The 20990-nt window shown below is 30.5% G+C and overlaps 1 protein-coding gene and 1 long non-coding RNA gene across 2 annotated transcripts in view; one reads left to right on the plus strand and one right to left on the minus strand.

The window, feature by feature from the left end:
• Positions 1 to 1113: 1113 nt before the first annotated feature.
• LOC107445277 (rho-related protein racG) overlaps positions 1114 to 20990 on the plus strand; it is a 30900-nt gene continuing 11023 nt past the window's right edge. The window contains exons 1-5 of the mRNA XM_087161353.1: positions 1114 to 1332; positions 5827 to 5942; positions 8452 to 8566; positions 11819 to 11936; positions 20615 to 20779. Of these exons, the coding sequence (XP_087017479.1) occupies positions 5830 to 5942; positions 8452 to 8566; positions 11819 to 11936; positions 20615 to 20757 (489 nt within the window). The 5' untranslated portion in view covers positions 1114 to 1332; positions 5827 to 5829 and the 3' untranslated portion in view covers positions 20758 to 20779. The remainder of the gene's footprint in view (positions 1333 to 5826; positions 5943 to 8451; positions 8567 to 11818; positions 11937 to 20614; positions 20780 to 20990) is intronic.
• On the minus strand, positions 14355 to 17366 carry LOC147811059 (uncharacterized). The gene is made up of 3 exons (XR_015433137.1): positions 17165 to 17366; positions 16952 to 17062; positions 14355 to 14686 (listed from the first exon to the last, which is right to left on the minus strand). It is a non-coding gene; the product is annotated as an uncharacterized LOC147811059 (long non-coding RNA).

The raw sequence follows: 20990 nt of genomic DNA on the forward strand, positions 1-20990 counted from the left end.
TCTGTGCCTAAACTTCATTATCCTTAATTTATGGACATGAGTGTACAATTACTCGAAAATATAATAGTGGATCAAAATTTTTTATTATTTAAAACCTTTAATTTTGTTAAAATCCAATTCATAATTTTAACAGAAACTAATAAGAAGGGCTGAAAAAAAAAGATATATTGTTGGTAAATAAAGGACTTTAATTTTTACTATTAAATAAAGGAATAATTTTTGTAATTAAATAAAGGTCTTTAATTTTTACTAATTTTATGCTGATGACATGTTAATATATCTGAATCTTTTTTGCTTATTATACGATTCTACTAACTAATAAAAATACAAATAAGAAAATTTATCTTTTTATGATAGTAAATGTAATTAACTTTAACCTTTGAACGGTCATGGAAAACTAAACAAGACAAAAAAATACTTAGTTTATACCATGTTTTATAAATTAAAATTTTAAAGATGGCTTATGTCAGGATCCTGATTTCTCTCCCACACATTTGATTGACCCCTTTGACCTGAGGGTAAGAGGGTGAAGGACACTGGAGGTGTCGTCCCTAGAGTCCTGGGGGTGGAGTGTGGGGAAGGGAAGGACTTTTTTTTTCTTGTGAGAAAGAGGATTTGATGTACCATATAAGTTTGGAATGTGAAGAGAGCATGAACTAGGAGGGAGCAGTAGCGCTCCGGAATATTATATTCTGCCATTCAGGTATATTTTTGTAACTTATTGTAAATAATTATATAACCCAGATTCATGAAATAAATAAGTTTGTACCATCAAATCCATGGTCATCATTAAGAGGATTTCATTAAACGAACCGAGAAAGTCTCCCAACATAAATATGGTTCTCAACAATTGAATAATTTTTTTAAAAAAATGTTTCTAACTCGGTGCATTCTTATCTCAATGAGTAAATGTGGAAAGATTGTATCTGTAAGTAACTTACTTTAGTTTAAGATCGGTTCCTTTGATAGCAATTACTTAAGTATTTATGACGTAATCTTTTTTCCCATTAACTTTTAACAAAACAAATGAAAAGTCCTTTTTTCGGAAAATTTTCGAGAGATCTTCCGAGTTCCTCCTTTTATTTATCTAATTTTTTTTAAAAGCGGAAACAAACGTCACGTGAATATTATTTAGGCGGAAGTTGGCATGCTGCGGAACATCCACAAGTGTCTATAACACTGTGTTCTTTCGGGTGGTGCATTTGTTTTGGTTTTTTATTTATGTATTTTCTCTTTTTAATACAGAGGTGTCAGTTTTTAGTATAATTTGAAACTTGTGTTTTTGTTTGGGTGCTGTGACAATTCACAACACCTGGTTTTCTCTGTTTACAGGTCTGTTTGTATTTTATTTACTTGCTTGATCTCATTCGTTTGAAAAATAGATTAGATCTTAGTAAACATACATAAAACTTATTTGACATTTGAGTTGTTAATTGTAATCGTTATGAACCATAAAAAATTACGGCAAGTTGATCCGTTTCTATTGACTTAAATACCTCTAAGTCGAATTTTAAATTTTATTATGCTTCATATTTTAATAATAATATAAAAAAAATAAATAAAACAAGTTTCTGTAAGGTTTTATAATTAAATAATATTTAAAAAAAAAAACAAAAAAAAACAAGTTTTTCTAAGATTTTATATTTTATTAATATTTAAATCTAAAAAAAGTTTTTATTCTTAAGATCTTATGTAAAGAATATTTTCTGAAAAATTTCAAAAATAAATGTAAAGCTTAAAATGCTAAACGAATTCGAAAATGATGCTTTTAAAATAATAATTAATTCTTGTCTCGTAATTAGTTTCATTTTTTAACGTGCCAAGCCATATCCAAGTTACTAGTTCTAAAATAAATATGCACATAATGAATTTTTAAGAAAAACTATCTGGAATTTATTTCAATTTGTTTGCTTTTATCGACGCTGTTATTATTATTTTCACAATTTAATTTAGATCTAGCTATACAGCTAACTATATTGTTTTAAAGAATTACTTGGTATTAAGAACTTTGAATATTTGATTTGTTTATTAAAGTTAAAAAGCTTTCACAATTTAAAATTTGCTAATTCTGAAATTCAAAATTTAAATTTCACTAGTTCTAAAATTTGTCCTTTTCCTCTGCAAAAAAAATCTGAAATTATAATTTTACATCTTGAAACAATAAATTTAAAGCTCAAACTTTTTATAAAGTTTGAAATTTTTGTTTGAATATAGTGGTTGTTTTATTCTTGTCTAAGCATCTTGTTTAACAGTAATTTATTCTTGTATGTAACCATGCAAATAAAATACGCTTATTGAATTTTTGAAATCTATTTTAAAATTGCTCCGATTTTCTTGCTTCGATCGATGTTTTTTTTCTTAAATCATTATTTTTATACTTTGAATCGTTTTTTATAGTATTTATTAATTCTATTATCAGCTTTTCTTAATTTAATTTGCAATAAACTACAAAATTAAGCTTGTAAATTGTTATTTCTATGATTATAAAATCGTTGCCTTGATTTTAAAAATTAAAATTATAATTCGTTTTCAAAATTATTATCTGTACAATTAATAGTTCTCTGACTCTATCTAAATCTAAATTTGTAAATTCCCTTCTGATTGTTTTAAAAAAATTTTCTTATCCTTTATCAATATTGACTCATGTTGAAATTTATTTAACTTTTAATTTATTTTGTCTGTACCAATGCAAATTCGTTGTTAAGGTTGCTATGATTTTAATTTTCCAATTGTTGCTAAGACGCAAATCTAAAAATAAATAGATAAATAAAATTTAGAATTATTAAAATCATGATAATCTTTTATAAAAAATATTCATTTTAAAAATCTCTATGTTTATTGTTTTTGACAATGATAAAAAGTGAATCAACTGCGAAAATATCAGTGAATTATATATTTGAAATTTTTTCCTCTCAAAAAATATGAAATTTCCTAAAAGAAAATATCAATATTTAAAAATGGTTTGAAAATGTTCTGAAATAGTTATTTCTTCCTTAAGCATTCTAACCTAACTGTAAAGAAAACGGAATGAAATAAAATTTAACGGCTATAAATACACAATACTTGAAGGGGAATTTTTTCCTCATCAGTAATTCATATTTCAATCGCAAATATGTCATTAAACTACGAATCAATTTTGATATTTTCTTTTGTACTGTTCTTTTGTATTGTTTCTTTTTGTTTGTATTGTTTGTTTCTTTTGGTATTTTCTTTTGTTCTTTTGTTCTTTCTTTTGCTGGTAAAGTACTAGTAAGGTAACACTTTGTTTTCATTTAAAAGACGTACTTATTAAAATGTGTTATCGCACGAGTAAATTTTAAAAAAATATGTTAAATAAATAATAATAAATTAATAGCGAAAAAATTATCTAATGTAAGTAATTAAACCACGCACGACAAGATTTTAGTTATCTTAGTCAAATAATAAAAAAATCCCCAAAAATTTGATGACTATTTGTTCGAAATTATTTTTGATGGATAATTTTTTATTGTTGTTTTCCGAACTATATAGATACAGAAATATATACTGTACTATAACGAAGAAGAATATTCTATAACTATTACAGCTCTGAATTTACATTTATTTATTGGAATGACGAAAGTAATGCCTGATATCTTCAGGCTCTCGCTAGAGGGCGCACTCGAGCGTTGCAATCGCGAATAGAAGCGTAAAATTTGTTCATTTTTCAAAGAAAGCTAAAAACAAACAAAATTATATTATTAAATCTCAAAATATTAGAATACTAATTTTGACTAGTTCAAATTTAGAATATAACACAATATTATATTTGTTTCTAATTATTTTACGAGTAGCTCAAAAGAATTTGATATTTATTGCAGACTTTTTTTGCGTTATTTATGCTTGAAATTTGTTTTAAAATGGGGTGCTTACGTGATATTCCAGAATCAATAAAACTGTGAGTTAATGACTTAACATCGACACGTTATTAATCAACAATACATTGACTACTTGAGTTATTCTCAATAAAGCGTTAATGAAGTCTTACAACAGTATTGGAAGAATGGAAAGTTTAGAAATAATCGTTGCAATGGTGGCAGAAAACAAAAACCTTCGGCCAGAGATGATAGAAAATTGAAGGCTGTTGCAAAAGGCTGAATACAAAAAATAATTTCAGTGATACTTAGACTGTTAAACCTAAACTTTCAAGAATGAGATGTTGCAAATCTAAATTACTTACTAAGGATACTTGTAGAATTGGGAAAACATATTTAGTGACGAAAGTATGTTCTGCATCTCATAAAGCAATCAAGGCATTCGAGTTTGGAGGATGAAGCAAGAAGCATTTAATAAAGAGTACCAGAAATATTCTGTAAAATTAGAAGTTAGTGTGATGATATGGAGTTGCATGAGCGTAAATTGCCCTAGAAGAATATACCTTCCCAAAGAAAACAATTAATTCAGATATATATCAAGGTGCTGACCGGACAGTATAGTGATCCAGGAAGCAGACCTCAGATCAAAAACGTCCTGAGCTCCTCGAATACCAGGCATGGATGTTCTTTCATTATCTATTATCTGTTCTTTCTGTTGGAGCCACGTCAGTCCACTTAATATGGTGCCCCTGAAAGAGTGACCAACAAATTTGCCCTACTCATACCTGAATGAAAGGTGGGCATTGGAGAAAAAAAATATTTATCTCGATTTTCTCGAGCACTGCACGATTCCATCATCAGAAGACATGTCTGAGAATGAGTTTATTTTCCAACGAGATTTAGCTTCATTTCATACAAAATCAACTAACAAAATCAACTAAACAAAATCTACTAAATAACAAAATTCAACTAAAATCTGGCTGTACCGATGCAAAATTACAGTGTTACCGTGGCTTGACAATTCAGCAGATCTTAACCAGATTCTGAAAATTTATGGGGTATAGTAGAGAAAAAACTACAGGAAATTAGAACAAAGCTGAGCTGGTGTAGAGCATTAAGCACACTTGGGCCAATGTAAACATAAAAGACGGCCATCTTTATCTATGAAAGATCGTTTACATGCAGTAATCAAAGCTGCAAAATATTAAGTAATTTTTTTTTTCCGTTTATAACTGAGTTTTAGTGTTTATAATGAAAAATTTTGGACCACATAAAATTGTATTTTTATATTTAATTTTTTAAGTTTAAATATACCGTGAAATATGTAGACTTGACTCTTTAAATAGTAATTTAATTTAAGTATGTAAAAAACATATAAAATAAGAGAGTTCAATGTCGATTTTTTCAAATATTCTAATATTTTGAATCAGAACTGCAATTTTATGACTTGTGTATAGTACTTGTGGTTGAATCTAGGATGCCGAATTCTCGGAAAATATGACATGACGTTTTTTAGTACGACCTTCTTTTACAACAACCGTTCCATTATAAATAAACACATCCAAAACAAATGGTTTCAGATAAATTCAGGAATACTTATGTAGTGGCGTTGTCTGCCTATGATCATTGAATTAGTTTGAGGCTTCGCAGTTAAACATTAATTACAGTAAATCCGTCGACTGCTCAACACCGGTAATAAAATTAAATTAAATCCGCAGTGCCATATTTTAACAAGTTTTGTAATTAATTTTGAAACTGGTAAGAATAAATACTCTGAATTTTGAAGCAGAACTCAGCAAACCATACATATATACTTTCTTCCGTTTCTTTTTAATTAACGTATCAGATTGCCGGTCATTTCAAAGAATTAGGAGATTTTATGCGTTGCATTAGTCATTTTTATTTTATGTCCTGGAACAAAAATAGACCTCTCTTACAAGCGCCATAAAATTATTGATTTGCGATAATGTAATTTTTTATTTTGTTTTTATAGGCTATGGCAAAGCTCGTCAACAGAAAAATCAAATTGGTTGTAGTGGGAGACAGAACTGTAGGTAAACTCATATCTTACGCCACAGGAACTTTTCTAGAAAGGTTCAGGCAAACTGTGTAAGTTCATCGATTATCCTATTGCAAACAATTTAAGTTGCGCTTCAAAATATTAGTTAATGTAAAACATATAATATTGAAGTCAAGTGACTCAACTTTTTAGTTGTGTTTACACTTAGAAAATGAATGGTAATAAAATTGTCACGAAGTTGAAACAATTATACACTTCTGCAATATACAAGGTTTTTAAATAATTAATTCGAAGATTTTTTGGCTTTCGAATACACACACACACACATCTACCAATCGGTGATGAAAGTAATAATGAGAGTCAGTCAAACTGTATGGATTTTCCAGAACTTAGAACTACTTCGTAATAACTCCTATTTTTTTAAGGATTTTATTAAATAAATCAAGAACAACTTCGAATATACAATTTCCTCATCGAGTGTGAGTAGAGCGAGGTTCGTAATATGAATCTAGTCTAAGCCAGGGGTCTAAGCAGTTTCAACCGTTCTCGTTGCTTAAAAGTTTTAATCTTAAATAGTTCAAACAATTACGGTTCTAGGCAGGAGAATGAATATATTCCTTCCTTCCTTCTTCTTCATCAACTTTTTATTTTATTTTTATTTACTTTTTTAAAAAATAAACGATTTATCTTTAAGTATTTTTGTAGCAAACTTGTATTTGTAACGTAAAATATTTTCTTACGTTGTCACGCCCATATTTCCCACTGTAACTTTATCATCAAAACGAAATTTTATAGTAAATATGCATTATGAAAGTGAGAATCTGATTGGTACAATTTAGACTGAATAGGACGGGATGGCAGGTCACTGGGCCTATGCCCAAGAGTTTGTGGGTTCGATCCCTCCCGGCTAAAGACTCTCCATGTAGTAAATAGTGACTGATGCACGTTAAATCAGTCGAGTCACAAAGTCCTCCATGCTCCCATGACAAATCATACCTCTGGGAGTACTGATCCAGGCGTTTCCTTGTCCTCTGGATTGGTTCAAAATTACAAGGATACGTAGATGAACGTTATTTGTCGTAAACCTAAAATTGGGTCTGCTGTTTAACGACGGATATAAAAATTTTGACTGGATGAACCAACCGCGGTGGCTCTGGGGATAGAACGCTCGATTCTCAGTGAGGTGAACCCAGTTAGAATCTCCGTGATGGTTGTTCGATATGAATTCCGCATCTAGGTTGCACCCGCTTAAAATATCCTCAGCGGTAGACTTATCATGGGTTAGAGTCCCCTTGCCGTCTGGCTAACCGTAGGAGGTTCTTGTAGTCTTCATCTCTATGTAACGCAAATGCATTTTAGTTCCACCAAAAAGTCCTCTACGAAGGCGAATTTCTCCTAATACTTCATCTAGGAGTTTTTTTGTCTTCTGGATCAAGTTCAAAATTACAAGGCTGCAGATTTGAACAGTGGGAACCATAAACTCAAAAGTTGATTAGCTGTTCAACGACAGTGATAAAATAAAATAAAATTTAGGTAGGATGGTCAAACTAAATCTACTAAAAATATTCCATAAAAATTGTCAATCGAATATCGTTAGATCTAAGTCTTTTATATTTTATTTCATAACTGTTGTTGAACAACCAACCCAATTTTGAATTTACGACCATCAATGATCATCTCTTAGCCTTGCAATTTTGAACCCCACCCAAAAGAAAAAGGAACTTTTGGATCGCAATTAACACAAACTAGCCTTCGTGGTGAACTTTTTGAAGGAACTATCCAGCATTTGCCTTGCATTGAAAGAAAAACCACGAAAACTTCCCTTGGTTAGCCTGACAACTAGGGGATTCTCCCTTATTCTCTGTCTATCACTGAGGATATTTTGCGTCAGCACTGTGATGGATGTCAGCCGGGAGTATGATTCGTATCAACCTGTTACCGCTAGAATTCGAACTTGGGCTATCTCATTGGGAGGAGAATGATCTATTTCCTGACTCACCACGGCTCAATCTTTCCTATTTTAGTTTTTTTCGATAGAATTATTTAAAATGTAGATAAAAGATACATTACTGAATGCAGACTTTTGACTGCAGTTATTTGCAGTTTTTTACATTTTAAAAGTTGAAAAAAATCAGAGCTCGCTCCACCGACAAAGTGGCACGGATCTCACCCTTTCTGTGTCTTGGTTTACAGAGGAAAATATTTGTTTACAGAATCGAAGCAGCTGACGTCTTTTATTATTATTTAATTGTGACTTTATTACATTATTTCTGCACTATATTTATTTCGGAACAAAAATATACAAAAATAAAACAATTGTGACGCAAAACAAAGACCAAAAACATTATTGAATCTGACTATTGACTTACCTATCGACGTTTATGGTTGATTCGTTTTATCCATGCAAAGTTTAATGGCACCAAAGACGTATACGACTACACTGCGTCCAACACAAATTACATTACGTACTTAATATAATGTAATCAAATGTTGTAGTAAACTAAGCCAGATGTTATAAGAATATAAAATTGAAGAATTTGTGTATGTGGTCAAATGATTTATACATACGTGTCTTTATTTATTTAATCATTTATTCAGATATGGTAACTATGAAGCGTGCATGGAAATAGACAATGTACAGGTTAGTTTATCTCTTATAGACACTCCCTGGACTGAAGATTACGAAAGATTACGGCCCTTATTCTATCCAAGTGTAAGTAATATTTATTAGAATTTTCTCATTTGAATCATTTTTATTCTTTCTCCATGAAAAAATATTCCTGAAACTGCTCCACGCCTAACTAGATAAGATACATTTAATGCTATTATCTTAATCACAGATGTTTATTTCATCATTTTTACTATTGCTGATAAATACTCAAATTATTGAAGAATAAATTCAACCAAATTAAGTGTAAAAAAAAAAACTAGCTGTCACTATCGGCCACAGAGAGACTAAATATTAGAATTGGCGATTTAAATAATGTCTGCTTACTCGATTGCCTTTTTTTTTTTTTTAATCGAGCATTCATCTTGTGCATTTTTTTTTGGTGCTCAATTCCTAATTAAAAGGGCGCAAAATATTATTTTCTGTTTATTATGATTCTAAAACAATGACTAAATTATATGGTTTCAGAAAATTTTTACTAAAAAGAAGAGAAAAGCCTTACATATTTATCTTTTACATTGTAAAAACTAAAGCTCGCTTATTATAATTAGTAAAAGTTCTTATAAAACAATGAAGGGATTATATAAATTTATCAGCTATACTCTATTAACTATATTCTATAACAGTATATTCTATAAACAGTTTTTAATGAAATGTGTCCCTCTCCAGGGCCGAAACTCATATGATTTAGTATTTTCTTCGTTTAAATATTAATTTGCGATCTATGATGTGAATTTTTTTTTCTGTGCATTTTCGAAACTTTTTCTGGGAAATGATGACTCAAATACCTAGTTAGTAGTCAAATGCAGATCAATATTAATATCTCCACGACACAGATAAGTTTTTTTCCTAAGTTTTCTTCTTATCATAAGGCTAGTCGTTTCCTTCCATGTGCTGTTGAATTTACTACCACCAAAATGAGCTGGAATGTGTAATAAAAGTTTACTTTTCTGGAACCATTAGGACTTTAAAATGCGCAGAGCAAAAACGACTCCGCAAACTTTTATGCATGCATGGTGGCCATATTCTATTTATTTCAACCAAATGCCCTATTATACGTATAATTAATATTTGAAACTTAGCTCTGCAAATTTCTCAATAATTTTACGTTTATGAGAAAATTTTCTGCTGGAAACTGGAAGTCCCGCCAATTTTCAGTCCAATCCTTGGAAATTCGTTTGAAATTCTGAATCAGTAATGAGATAGGCCGAAAAGTATTTAGTATTCCCGATAAATATTTACTATTAATGAAATTAGTAAAATTGTGGTTTTAATTTTGCATTTTTCTACTTTCTGTTGTGTGAATCTCTTGCACATGCTGTTACTAAACTAATTGCTGATCAATTTTAAAGACTTGGTGGGAAGTACATCGTTATTAAAAAAAATTCCATGCGTATAAATAAATCATTTTATAATCTATACATAATAATAAACGCGGCTGTGTGTGTGTGTCTGTTTGTCTGTCTGTCTGCAATCACAATATATCGCCCCAGAAGCCTCGCACAGGCACGAAACTCGGCACATAATTGTGTTTTGACATAATGAAGAAGTATTTTTTTTCTTTTTCACAAATTTGGATTAATTTTTTAGTTATCAGTCATTTTGTAAGAAAATCTATGCTTTTTCGTCTTCAAAGAGCCATATTCAAGAAACTATTAAAAAATACATATACTTTTCTCCACTCTTATAAATGTATGCTAATGCGAACCTTTCAATTGAAATATTAATTTTCGACATCTTAAACCAATAATATACGAAGGAATTAATAATTTAATTGTAAGGTTCGCATTAGTTTACATTGGAGAAAAGTTTAACTTTCGTATTAAAAATGTGGCAACATATTCGATACTTAAATAGAACGCTTCGCTTTGATGTATTTGTCGCTGTTCATAATTGTTATTATTAAGTATTTTTAAGTATTTTTTTTCTTTCCATGCTCTATTTTTTTTTCTTAAGCGAAGACGATAGTTTTTGTAGCGATATAGAAATAGAAATTGATACCATAAAAAATTAATTCGTTTTCGTGTTCTTTTCATGTATTTAGCATTTTAGTTTTTTTTTTCTTAAGCGTTGTAGCTATATAATATATAAAATAGGAATTTAATTGTTTTTGAAGGAACGATCACACTTACCTTGGATCTCTTTGGTTTTTCTATTTTTTATTTTAACAGTTTTTATTAAATGTAATTAGTTATTTTCAGAAAGTTTCAGTTTGCAGGTAAGCACTTAGATTTTAATATTGAAGTTTCATGATTTGCTTTCATAGTAATTGTTGTTCTAAAGTATTCGTTGACTTTTTAAAAACCCGATTACTGACATGGCAGAACCGCCTTCCAAAAAACTTTGTATTTTGTCAAAGAAAAAGATATTAAGAGATTCTCAAAGAAGAAGAAGGGCCCAAGAAACGTCTGTGGAACGTCAAAGAAGGATGGAACATGACCGAATTTCGACAAGCAATTCTAGAGCCCAAGAAGTATCAGAGAAACGTCAAAGAAGATTAGAAGAGGATCGTGTCTCAACTAGCAGTGCTAGATTATAACAGGACATTCAACAGGAAATAGTGTGCTTATTCCTCGCATCCCCATCATATCTTCAGACATTCCGTTTCAGTTTAAACGACTTCAGTTTCCTGTTCGACTTAGTTTTGCGATGAGCATAAATAAATCTCAGGAACAATCTTTGAAAGTCGTTGGTCTTGACTTGCAGATGCCTTGCTTTTCACATGGACAGATTTATGTTGGCTGCTCAAGAGTTGGCGATGAAAAGAACTTATATTTATTGGCACCAAATGGAAAAACTAAAAATATTGTTTATAAAGAAGTTTCATAAGAATAGGAAGAATTATATTCTATCTGTATGCTGACTGACACAAGTTTTATTTTATTGCTGTTTCTTAAATATGTTATTAACTGCGTTTTAATTTTCAGCTATTGGCCAATGATGATTTCGAGAGCAACTTTTGTATGCTTTTACAATTTCTGAGGCCTTTTTCATTTAAAGAAAAAAACAAGTCTCCACCTGATAGTTATATTATAGGTTAGGTTACCATAGGCCTTAGGTTACCATAGCAAAATTACATCTTCAAACATCCTCAAGAGCTATTACACATCTGCAGCAGAACTGGATATGAAGACCAAATTGCAGGACAGGAACACTTTAATTGTCCACTAATCTTCAGATTTCCTGCTATGTTTAAAAAAACTTTATTTGTGAAAACCTTTAGCGTGGCGGACAGCTGTCCGCCTTAGGCGGCTAGTTGTTTAATAATAAAAAAATAATGGACCTTTTGTTTTTCAGACAGATGTTTTCCTGCTGTGTTTCAGTGTGGATAACAACACATCTTATAAAAATATTACAACAAAATGGTATCCACAAATAAGGAAATTCTGCCCAACCACCCCTGTTATCTTAGTTGGTAAGTGCGCATTAACTTCTCTGTAAAGCAATACATCATTAAAGGAGAGCGGAACGCTTCTACAGTACCGCCCACTAAGAAAGTATACAGTTCCTACCCAAATTTGTAGACTCTCTGTAGTTTTTCACGTTCCTACCATAATTACATGTTTTACAAAAGTTTATATACAATATTTTTATATTTAAATGTACATGTGATGGGATTTCATTCAGGAGATTTTTTATATACTTCCTATTTGTATTTATTTTTAACGTATTGCATTACAATGCTAAGTAACTGATACACGAACGTAAACAAGTGCAAACCGGTTTCAGTCGCGTTTTCACATGCTTCAGTTGCGGACGTGTTTCTGTAGCATAATGCGCTGTGTTTATTTGTTTCGCAGTTTTATACTAAGCAGTTATTTGCTTATTTTGTGTGCCGTGTTTAAATAATCGATTGGAAACTTTCTTAATAGGTTAAAAAAAAGGCGATCCTTCACCGTGTAAAGAAGCTGCAATTAAAGGCTCTCGTGAATGCTGAAATATTTTCAAGCCGCGAATTTTCATGAAGATTGAAGGTTTCTGATACTAGCGTACGCCGCATAAGGAAAAAAATTGAGTTAGGGGACGAATTGAGCCCCGCCCCCCCAAAAAACGCCAGAACCTTAAAGTGTGTTATATAATTTGGCCATGGACTGCATGCACTAAAAAGTACGCATACATACAAAATGTATTACAAGAGTACCGTATTGCGTTCACGTGATCTTGGGTCGTTAGAAGTCAGAAAAGATCGTTTTATGTATCATACCATGGTCGTGAAGGGATAATCGGGCGATAACATCACGTGTGATGAGAATCATACATGATGTCTTCGCCCAATCACTATGAAAAGATCACAATCCTGAAGGAATTGATGGACTGTTGTTGTTACTTATCTCCAAAGGTCTGACGACCTCAGACCAGATCCATAAATCCGTTGACGAATAAAAAGTCGAAGACAAGGAGAGGAGAAGTGTAAATTTCTTCTCGAAGAACTCCTAAGCAGTTTAAAATATCTTCAGCTAAAGCCTGATGTTGGTGACATTTTGGGCAAAGGGGGTAGGATTTTATACCCTGAGAAAAAGTAAGACATTTTAAATGTTAACTGGCAAAGCGTGAAAGGCAAGAATGGTTTTTTTCTTGTAGCACGGAAGAATCAACGACTGTCCCGATTTAAATGGAATAATTTGACTTATCTATGAAAAGCAGTTTAAATCGATTTATTTTACCTGGTGTCCAAAAAAAAAGCGACAATTTGAAAAGAGAAAAACGAATACGAAAAGGGAATCGAAATGTACGGCTGACAGTAGTGTTCTGCTTAGGAGGCCGAAAAATTTCTTCTCTCCAAGTTTCAAAATTATTTAAAAAGCGTAACAAACTATGCCGCTAACTGCGAAAAGCTAGAAAACAAATGTTTCCAAAAAAAGAATTACTTGCAACAACAGTATATCGCAGTCCGGGGACATTAACAGAAATCGGTGCAGCAGGTAGTCTGATATGCAGCAAGAAATATTGAATAGTTTTTCCGATTTAATTGCTTTAAAATGATTCATCAAGAGAAGAGCCTTCTGTTGACTTACTTATTTTTAAACATAGTGAGAATAAATATCTACGAAATGCGAAGTAGACCGTGAATATCTATCTTTATTTAATTTTGCAAACCGTTAATCATTTTCAGCACAATTCGGAATTTTCGGCATTTTTTTTTGAAGTGAAACTTCTTATGCGACTTCCAACAAGGTTGCGTTTTTATTGGCCGGGAAATCACGTGGTTGGATCCAGTTTTCCCTCATTCATTTCCATATTGTTTTGGTTCTCACTAGCATAAAAATAATAAAAGTCATAAAAGTATTCGCGATCGCAACGAACTATAGGGGGCGTTGTTGTATGAGACGCATACCAAAGAACTTATACGCTTCGCGTAAAGAAGGGAAACTTCCTATACTATCAATGTTAAGTCGTAAGGATCTTTCCCCCAACTTGGGCGCTGAAGGTGTAATGCAGGAAAGCCACCGTTAAGAGCGATTGAAGAACGGGCGCAGATCATTTGATTTTCACCCAATGCACTCATATTTTCTCCGTTAATTATTATCGGATTCGATTTTGCTTTTAAATTTTTTTCAGTTCACAAATTTAGCAGGATTATAATTTATTTTAAAGTAGTAAATATTTATTTAACTAAAGTAATTTATATTAAAAAATAAAAATTCATTAAAACTTTAAAAAATTGAGTAAAACTTATTTCCCCTTGAAAAAAAAAACTTTTTCGCTTTGTTAATTTTTCCATGTGTTTATATGTATAAGAAATGTGCTATATATAAATAAAAATTTTAAATTATATATATACTTAGAGTTTTAAAAAAAATAAACGAGACACTTGTTGCAGTATTTGTTTTATCTTTATTAAACTATCTAAAAATATTCTTTTTGGTTATATATTTTAAGAATACACTTTTCAATAAAATAAAAATTACCCAAATAAAATTGTATACATTTTATACAATAAATAAATATTTGAGCAAGTTTATGAAATAAATTAACATAAAATTAAAAAGATGCAATATTGGTTCATTGGAACTGCACTATAGGAACAAGTCTGCATTATTTTTGATACATAATCTTTAATTTTAGAATGTCTTGAACACAATCTACATCTGTTGTGTAGTCAGTCTGTCAGTATCAACATTCAGTAACGATGCAATTCTGCTGGCCTCTAATCATTTCCTGCACCTAATATAAAAAAAAAATCACACAGTAAGATTAAAGTGCTAATATGACGTAAGAATGCTGTCTAATTCGAGAACAGAACTTAAAATGTATGGCATTAATAAATTATATGTATTATTTTTCTTAAGTATTAATATTTTATTAAATAGTTTTAAAAAAGTAGGCAGTGTTTAAGGAAAATATTTAGAAAGGAAATTTAATAACAAAACAATTCATTGGGTGATTAAATAACAAAATCAATTAAATTTATGTTTTACTGGCAGTATCATCTTCATAGCATGCAGGGGCCCAGGGCACAAAAATATTTTAGACCTATAATGTGTCATAATGCTTAAAAACAAACTAAAAAACTTCATATACAAAAAATAAATCATTTTTAAGATACAGTCCCTGGCCAAATTATTAGACGCACTTTAAGATTCTATGTAAAATTATAATTATCAGGTAATACTATACAGCTTTATTGTTTTTACGTAGCTGAAACCAGTTTCCACTTCTTTTCGTTAGTGTATCAGTTGGTTAACAATGAAATGAAATACGTTAAAAATAAATACAAATAGGAGGTGAATGAAAAATCTCCTGAATAAAAATCCATTTGTATGTTTAATTATAAAAGTATTAACATGCATATTAATACTTTTATAATTAAATACATTATATTAATAAATTAACGCGTATGTTTAATTATAAAAGTATAGTATGTAAACTCGTGCAAATCATGTCATTATTAAAAAACTACAGTGCGTCTATTAATTTGACCTAATTATTATAATATAGTACCTGATACAATAAATAATCAGTATTTTTATTACATTTTGTCGAATTTGTATTACATATCGCCTATTTAACCAATTGATACGCAAACGTAAACAAGTACAAACCGGTTTCAGTAGCGTAAATACAATAAAGCTGTGTAGTACAGTCGAACTCGTTTATAACGAGCACAAAGGGACCGCAAAATGTACTCGTTAAATCCGAGTGCTCGTAATAAACGGGTCCTTAAGACAGGCGTGCAACCAGAAGAGGGGGGGGGCTTGGAAGGTCAAATGATTGAGTTTACTTAAAATTTAATTAATACTTACTTACTTTAATTACATTAATTAATTTAATTAAATACTTTTCTTAATTTAATGACAACTAACCCCCTTCCCTCGCATTTCTTTATCATTTTGAGAAAAAGATAAGACAGAAAGACTAGAAAGATGAGAAAGAAGATTGCAAGACAGAAAAATATTGCTCGCTAAAACCGGGTCTTGCTCGTTAAAAGCGACTTCTGTTCCATAGACTTAACATTGATCCAACCAAAAATTCTCATTTCCCTCGGTAAATCCGAGTTCTCGTTAAATCCGAGCTCGTTATAAACGAGTTCGACTGTATCACCTGAGTAATTAAGATTTTACCTAGAATCTTATAGTGCGTCTAATAATTTGGCCAGGGACTGTATAATGCAATAATTTTAACTATTTTTGATTACCACAAAAACTCAAATAAAGTACTTTTAAACTATGCATAGTTTAAAAAAAAATTGATACGCTAACCAGTTGTAATCCTCATATAATAAAATAAGAAAAATAGTTTTCGGTTGACTTTTTAAGTTTTCTTGGTGATAAACTACTCCAATTATTGGTGTTTGATAAGCAATCACCATTTGTAGAAAAAAAATGCATACTCTATAAAAAAAAATTTTTTTTAAATATATAAGGTAATGTTTTTAGTCTTAAATTTTTTTTAATGCAATTTTTCAAAAAAGTACGATTCTCTAGGGCCCCCTGAGAAAATGGGGTCCCCGGGCATTGCCCTGTGTGCCTATAAGTAAAGACGGTACCGTTTACTGGACATTTAGAGCTAACAGATAAATAAAATATATATATCTACTATAAACCACTCTATAAATATTATATGATTAAAAAGTAACACTTTTTACACTTTACACTATTTAAATAATTTCATGTATGTAATGAACTTTCAAAAATTTGAAATGTCAGATTTATAGATCTTTTTTACATTTCTTGAAAAACATTTAAATTTTTACTTAGTTATACACATAAATTTCATTTGTAAATATTTAATTCCGACCAAAAAAGATAAACGCACTTATGGAATTATACAGAATTTAAAAACCAAATGAAATTAAATTAAAGTCGGACACTATAAATTAGTCACACATTTAGTTACGATTCTAAGTCAGTCTTATCTAATAGGTTCATATAATCAATCATTGAAAAATAATTTACCGAAATCTTCGAAAATGCTTAACTATTTACTTACATTTCGATATTTTGAGGAAAACGAAACAATTTCAAATTTGGATAACCTGCTCTATTTACATTGCAGTAAGCACATCTATCATAATTCTTTGCTTTGCGCACAGAAGAATCACTGAAAAATATTGAAAGAAAAAAAGTGGATTACAATCTTTATGAAAAATGAAAACAAGGAGAAAAAAATCAACAGAAGATAGGTTATACAAAGCGCACTTACTTGTGAGGGATAATTGTCAAATTAACGTCCGCCATTGATTGATTTCTCATGTGCTTCTCTCTCCAAACTCTCCTTCCAAAACTAAGGATGATATTGCGCATGCGCTGCAGTGTGCCCCTGGAGACAAACTTCTCCGCCGTACACGAATCGCTGGCATTGTGCCAAATTTTGTTACGACTTTCGCGAGTTTCCCATCTTTACACTTATACAATCTTTGCGCATACCTGCGATTTCTATATGAACCGTCATTCAGTTACTCTGGAGACGTCGTTAATGTAGCGTATAGCATTGCAACGTTCCTTCTTTAATGTGGCTTATTAAATTTAAAAAAGAAAAATGCTTGATCTTCTTTCTTGTACAACCGAAAACAAAATGGTATCTCTTTTTATTAGAGAAGGAACATCCAAAACACATCGGAAAAATATTTGTACATTAACAGAAAAAAATATGTATATTCTTATACGAGTTAAAACCTAATGCCCGAGAAATAGTATTACTAAATTTAATGATATAACATGAAAGGCCCATTTAAACTTTACATTCTATAGTTTTAAGAATCATATTAGTTCAAAAATTAAAATGAACAAAAAGTATACATAAGCCTCATAATTTTATGAAATTTAATTTTGTAAACAACGTTTTTTGAGAACAATTTTTATCAAAAAATTTCAAGTTTCAATAAAAATCATTATTTAGAAACTAAGAAACGTAAAATAAAGAATGCTGACGAAACAAAAACAAACAAAAAAAAAAACAATTCTTTTTTGTCGCCATTTTTAGTGCTACGAATATTCGTCTTTGGGATTTGCCAAAAACAAAACAAGATGCAATTTTATTTTTTCAGGAGGGAACGAAATAACGAAAATGTACCAATTCCCACAACATAAAACTTTATCTTGGTAAACGTACGTTTTGGAAATGTTATTTCATTTGGAATCTTATTCATCAGAGTTCATATGGCGATATGATTGTTTTGAATCTATGCTAAACTCTATATCGGCTCATTTTCCACCGAAATCCGATTAACTATTTTGATTTTAAATAAAGTGTTTTATTTTATGAATTGTCGCAAAAATTTTAAGTGTAGATTGGCGGCACTTAAAAACCGCCAAATCTGTAGCGGCGGTGGCGTTAATACGTAAGTACCGAATTTTTATTCCATACTTTTCTGAATCATATTATTTCAAACATTGGAATATACAAGAAGTATACATAAACACATAATGTTATACCATTTAATTTTTCAAAAGTATTTTGAGAAAAATTTTTATCAAAAAATTATAAACTAAAAAACGGAAAATAAAGAATTCTTAGGATAAAAAAAACGATTTTAAGAATTCTTAACATTGAAATAAAAACTTTCATATTGTTTCTTTTTTTATTATTCTTATAGTTCTTAATCAGACGTAAAAAACCATTCTGTAGAGAACCATCATCAAATGAAAAAAAAAATATTTACAAGCAAATTTTTTATTGTAAAAATCATTGCACTTACCTGATTTATGATTCCCGGAGAATTCCAAAATGATAAGTTCCTTGTTTGAAAACTTTATTCTCAAATAATAGATACATAGTTTATACCTTCATTACTTTTAGATAACATACTACACAGCAAAATTTTATAATTGATATGAATTTGAATATGTAGCTAAAAACAGAATAGCTGAATTCTAGTTGAACTTATTCTTTCAAAATTAAAAAAAACTTACCAAGAAAACGATTTAAATTAATTAAGAATCAGCACAAATGGCACTATTTCAAGTAACTTGGATAATTTTTTATTGTTGTTTTCCGAATTATATGGATACAGAAATATATACTATTCTATAACGAAGAAGAATATGCTATAACTATTACAATTCTGTATGTTCTGAATTCATATTTATTCACTGGAATGACGAAAGCAATGTTGACTTCACTTTAATTCGTAATGAATTGAAGACAGAAGAAATGCATTTTACCTTAATACACACATCTGTAACAGTATCCGAAATCGGAAGTCATCAGTTGCAAGTTTGTTGATAATAGAAATTAAAAATTATTGAGGAATTTTTCTTCAAATGTTTGGCGTGTTCTGTTCCTGAAAGATTTACTAATATTTTGGAGATTTTTTTCAAGTTCTTCGGCCTTTTCCTTAGGGAAATATTGTTTCTTATTTGCTGCTAAAAAATGGCGTCTGATTCAGTCAATGACTTTGATGGAACTAAATGAAAACGTGATAAATTAATGTCCGATATTTACAGGCTCCCGCTAGACGGCGTACTCGAGCGTTGCGATCGCGAATTGTTTTTCTATAAATATTTTAGTTTGATTTGATACACATATAATTTAATAGGGCAGTATTTTTTATTTTCAAACTCAGTGGATAACAATTGTAAAAGATGAGTGAAAACAATCCCACGCACAATGCGACGGATTTAAGGTTATGTCAAGGTACGTCTCTTGTGAATATCAATTGATTGTTAGGTTTTCTCTTTTTTAATTGCCATTTATATTTCACCAAATGCAGCCATGAGGGATATTAAATTATTTATTGCAAAATCTTTATAGCCACTATCCACTGCAGGTTCACAAGTTCTGGCAGACGTTACTGGTGAAGAAATTGATTATTGTGAGCGGCCTGTGATCCTTGCAGGAAATTTTAATGTGAATTTCTCGTTACCTGAAGCTGAAACATTATTAACCTTCCTTAAAGACAAATTTGGATTGGAAATGATAAATGGTAGGAATGATCCAACAACCAAAGGGGGAACTACCATTGATGCAGTTTTTGCAAGAAATATTGAAAAAATAGAACTCAAACATTTCGTATCTTACTTTAGTTATCATAATCCCATTGTAAATGTTATAGATTTGGATATTGCTCCACTCGAAAATGATAATTAAAAGATGCGATCAATTGTGAATTGTAAGCAATGTTAATAAAGTTTGTCTCAAAGAAACAATATGATTTCACTAAAAATTAATTTCTACCCCTTCCTACTTTCATTTCCACATTACGAAGTTTCACTTCTTCCGCGCGGAGGGACTCCACGCACTATTTTTTTTTCTCAACTAGTCAAGTAACTAAATGATTTACACTCTTTTGGAGGTACGCGTCCAGTTGCAAACACAACTAAAATTCATTTTCAATAAAAGTAAGTATGATTTTTAGTGTTTCTAGTTTATTAGTTTATGCATTCAATTTCACTTCAAAGCTTGCACCATCTGAGCTTGTATAGTACACTGACACAAATGTGGCAACACCACAATAACTGTGGTTGTCTTTGTTAAATAAAATAAAATAAGTTTGTAGCCAAATAGAAAATCTTTGATAGCCTTTGCCATACCTTGATTTTTTTTCCTTTAGTTAGAAATTTCATGTAATGAGTTTATTTCGCAATATGTTAATCGAATAAATAATGTTTAGAAATCATTTTTTCACTTAGTTATGAAATAACTTTTGTACAGGTACTAAAACAGACCTAAGAGAAAATGCAGAAGGACAGTCAAAAGATAAATTTATTAGTAGAATGCAAGGGGAAAAGCTGGCTTCGAAAATTAGGGCTGCCAAATATGTAGAATTTTCAGCGAAGGAAATTAATGGCGTTTAAGAAATAAGTATATTTTTTACAGGTATACTATTGTTTATTATTTTTATGTATTAAGAGTTATTTTTGCAGAGAAACACTTATATAAGTCTACCTGTATCATACCATTGAGTTTTGAGAAAAATTATGCAAAGCTGTGAAATCTAAGAACAAGTTTATTTTTTAAAGAGCGTTGTGGAGTAACATGTTAAGTGATAGGGGATAAATTTAAAGTTACCCACCTCAAAGTTTTATTG

This window comes from Parasteatoda tepidariorum, chromosome 4 (genome assembly GCF_982258835.1).
Source record: "Parasteatoda tepidariorum strain Cologne lab strain chromosome 4, Ptep-v5.0, whole genome shotgun sequence".
NCBI classification, from domain to species: Eukaryota; Metazoa; Arthropoda; class Arachnida; order Araneae; family Theridiidae; genus Parasteatoda; species Parasteatoda tepidariorum.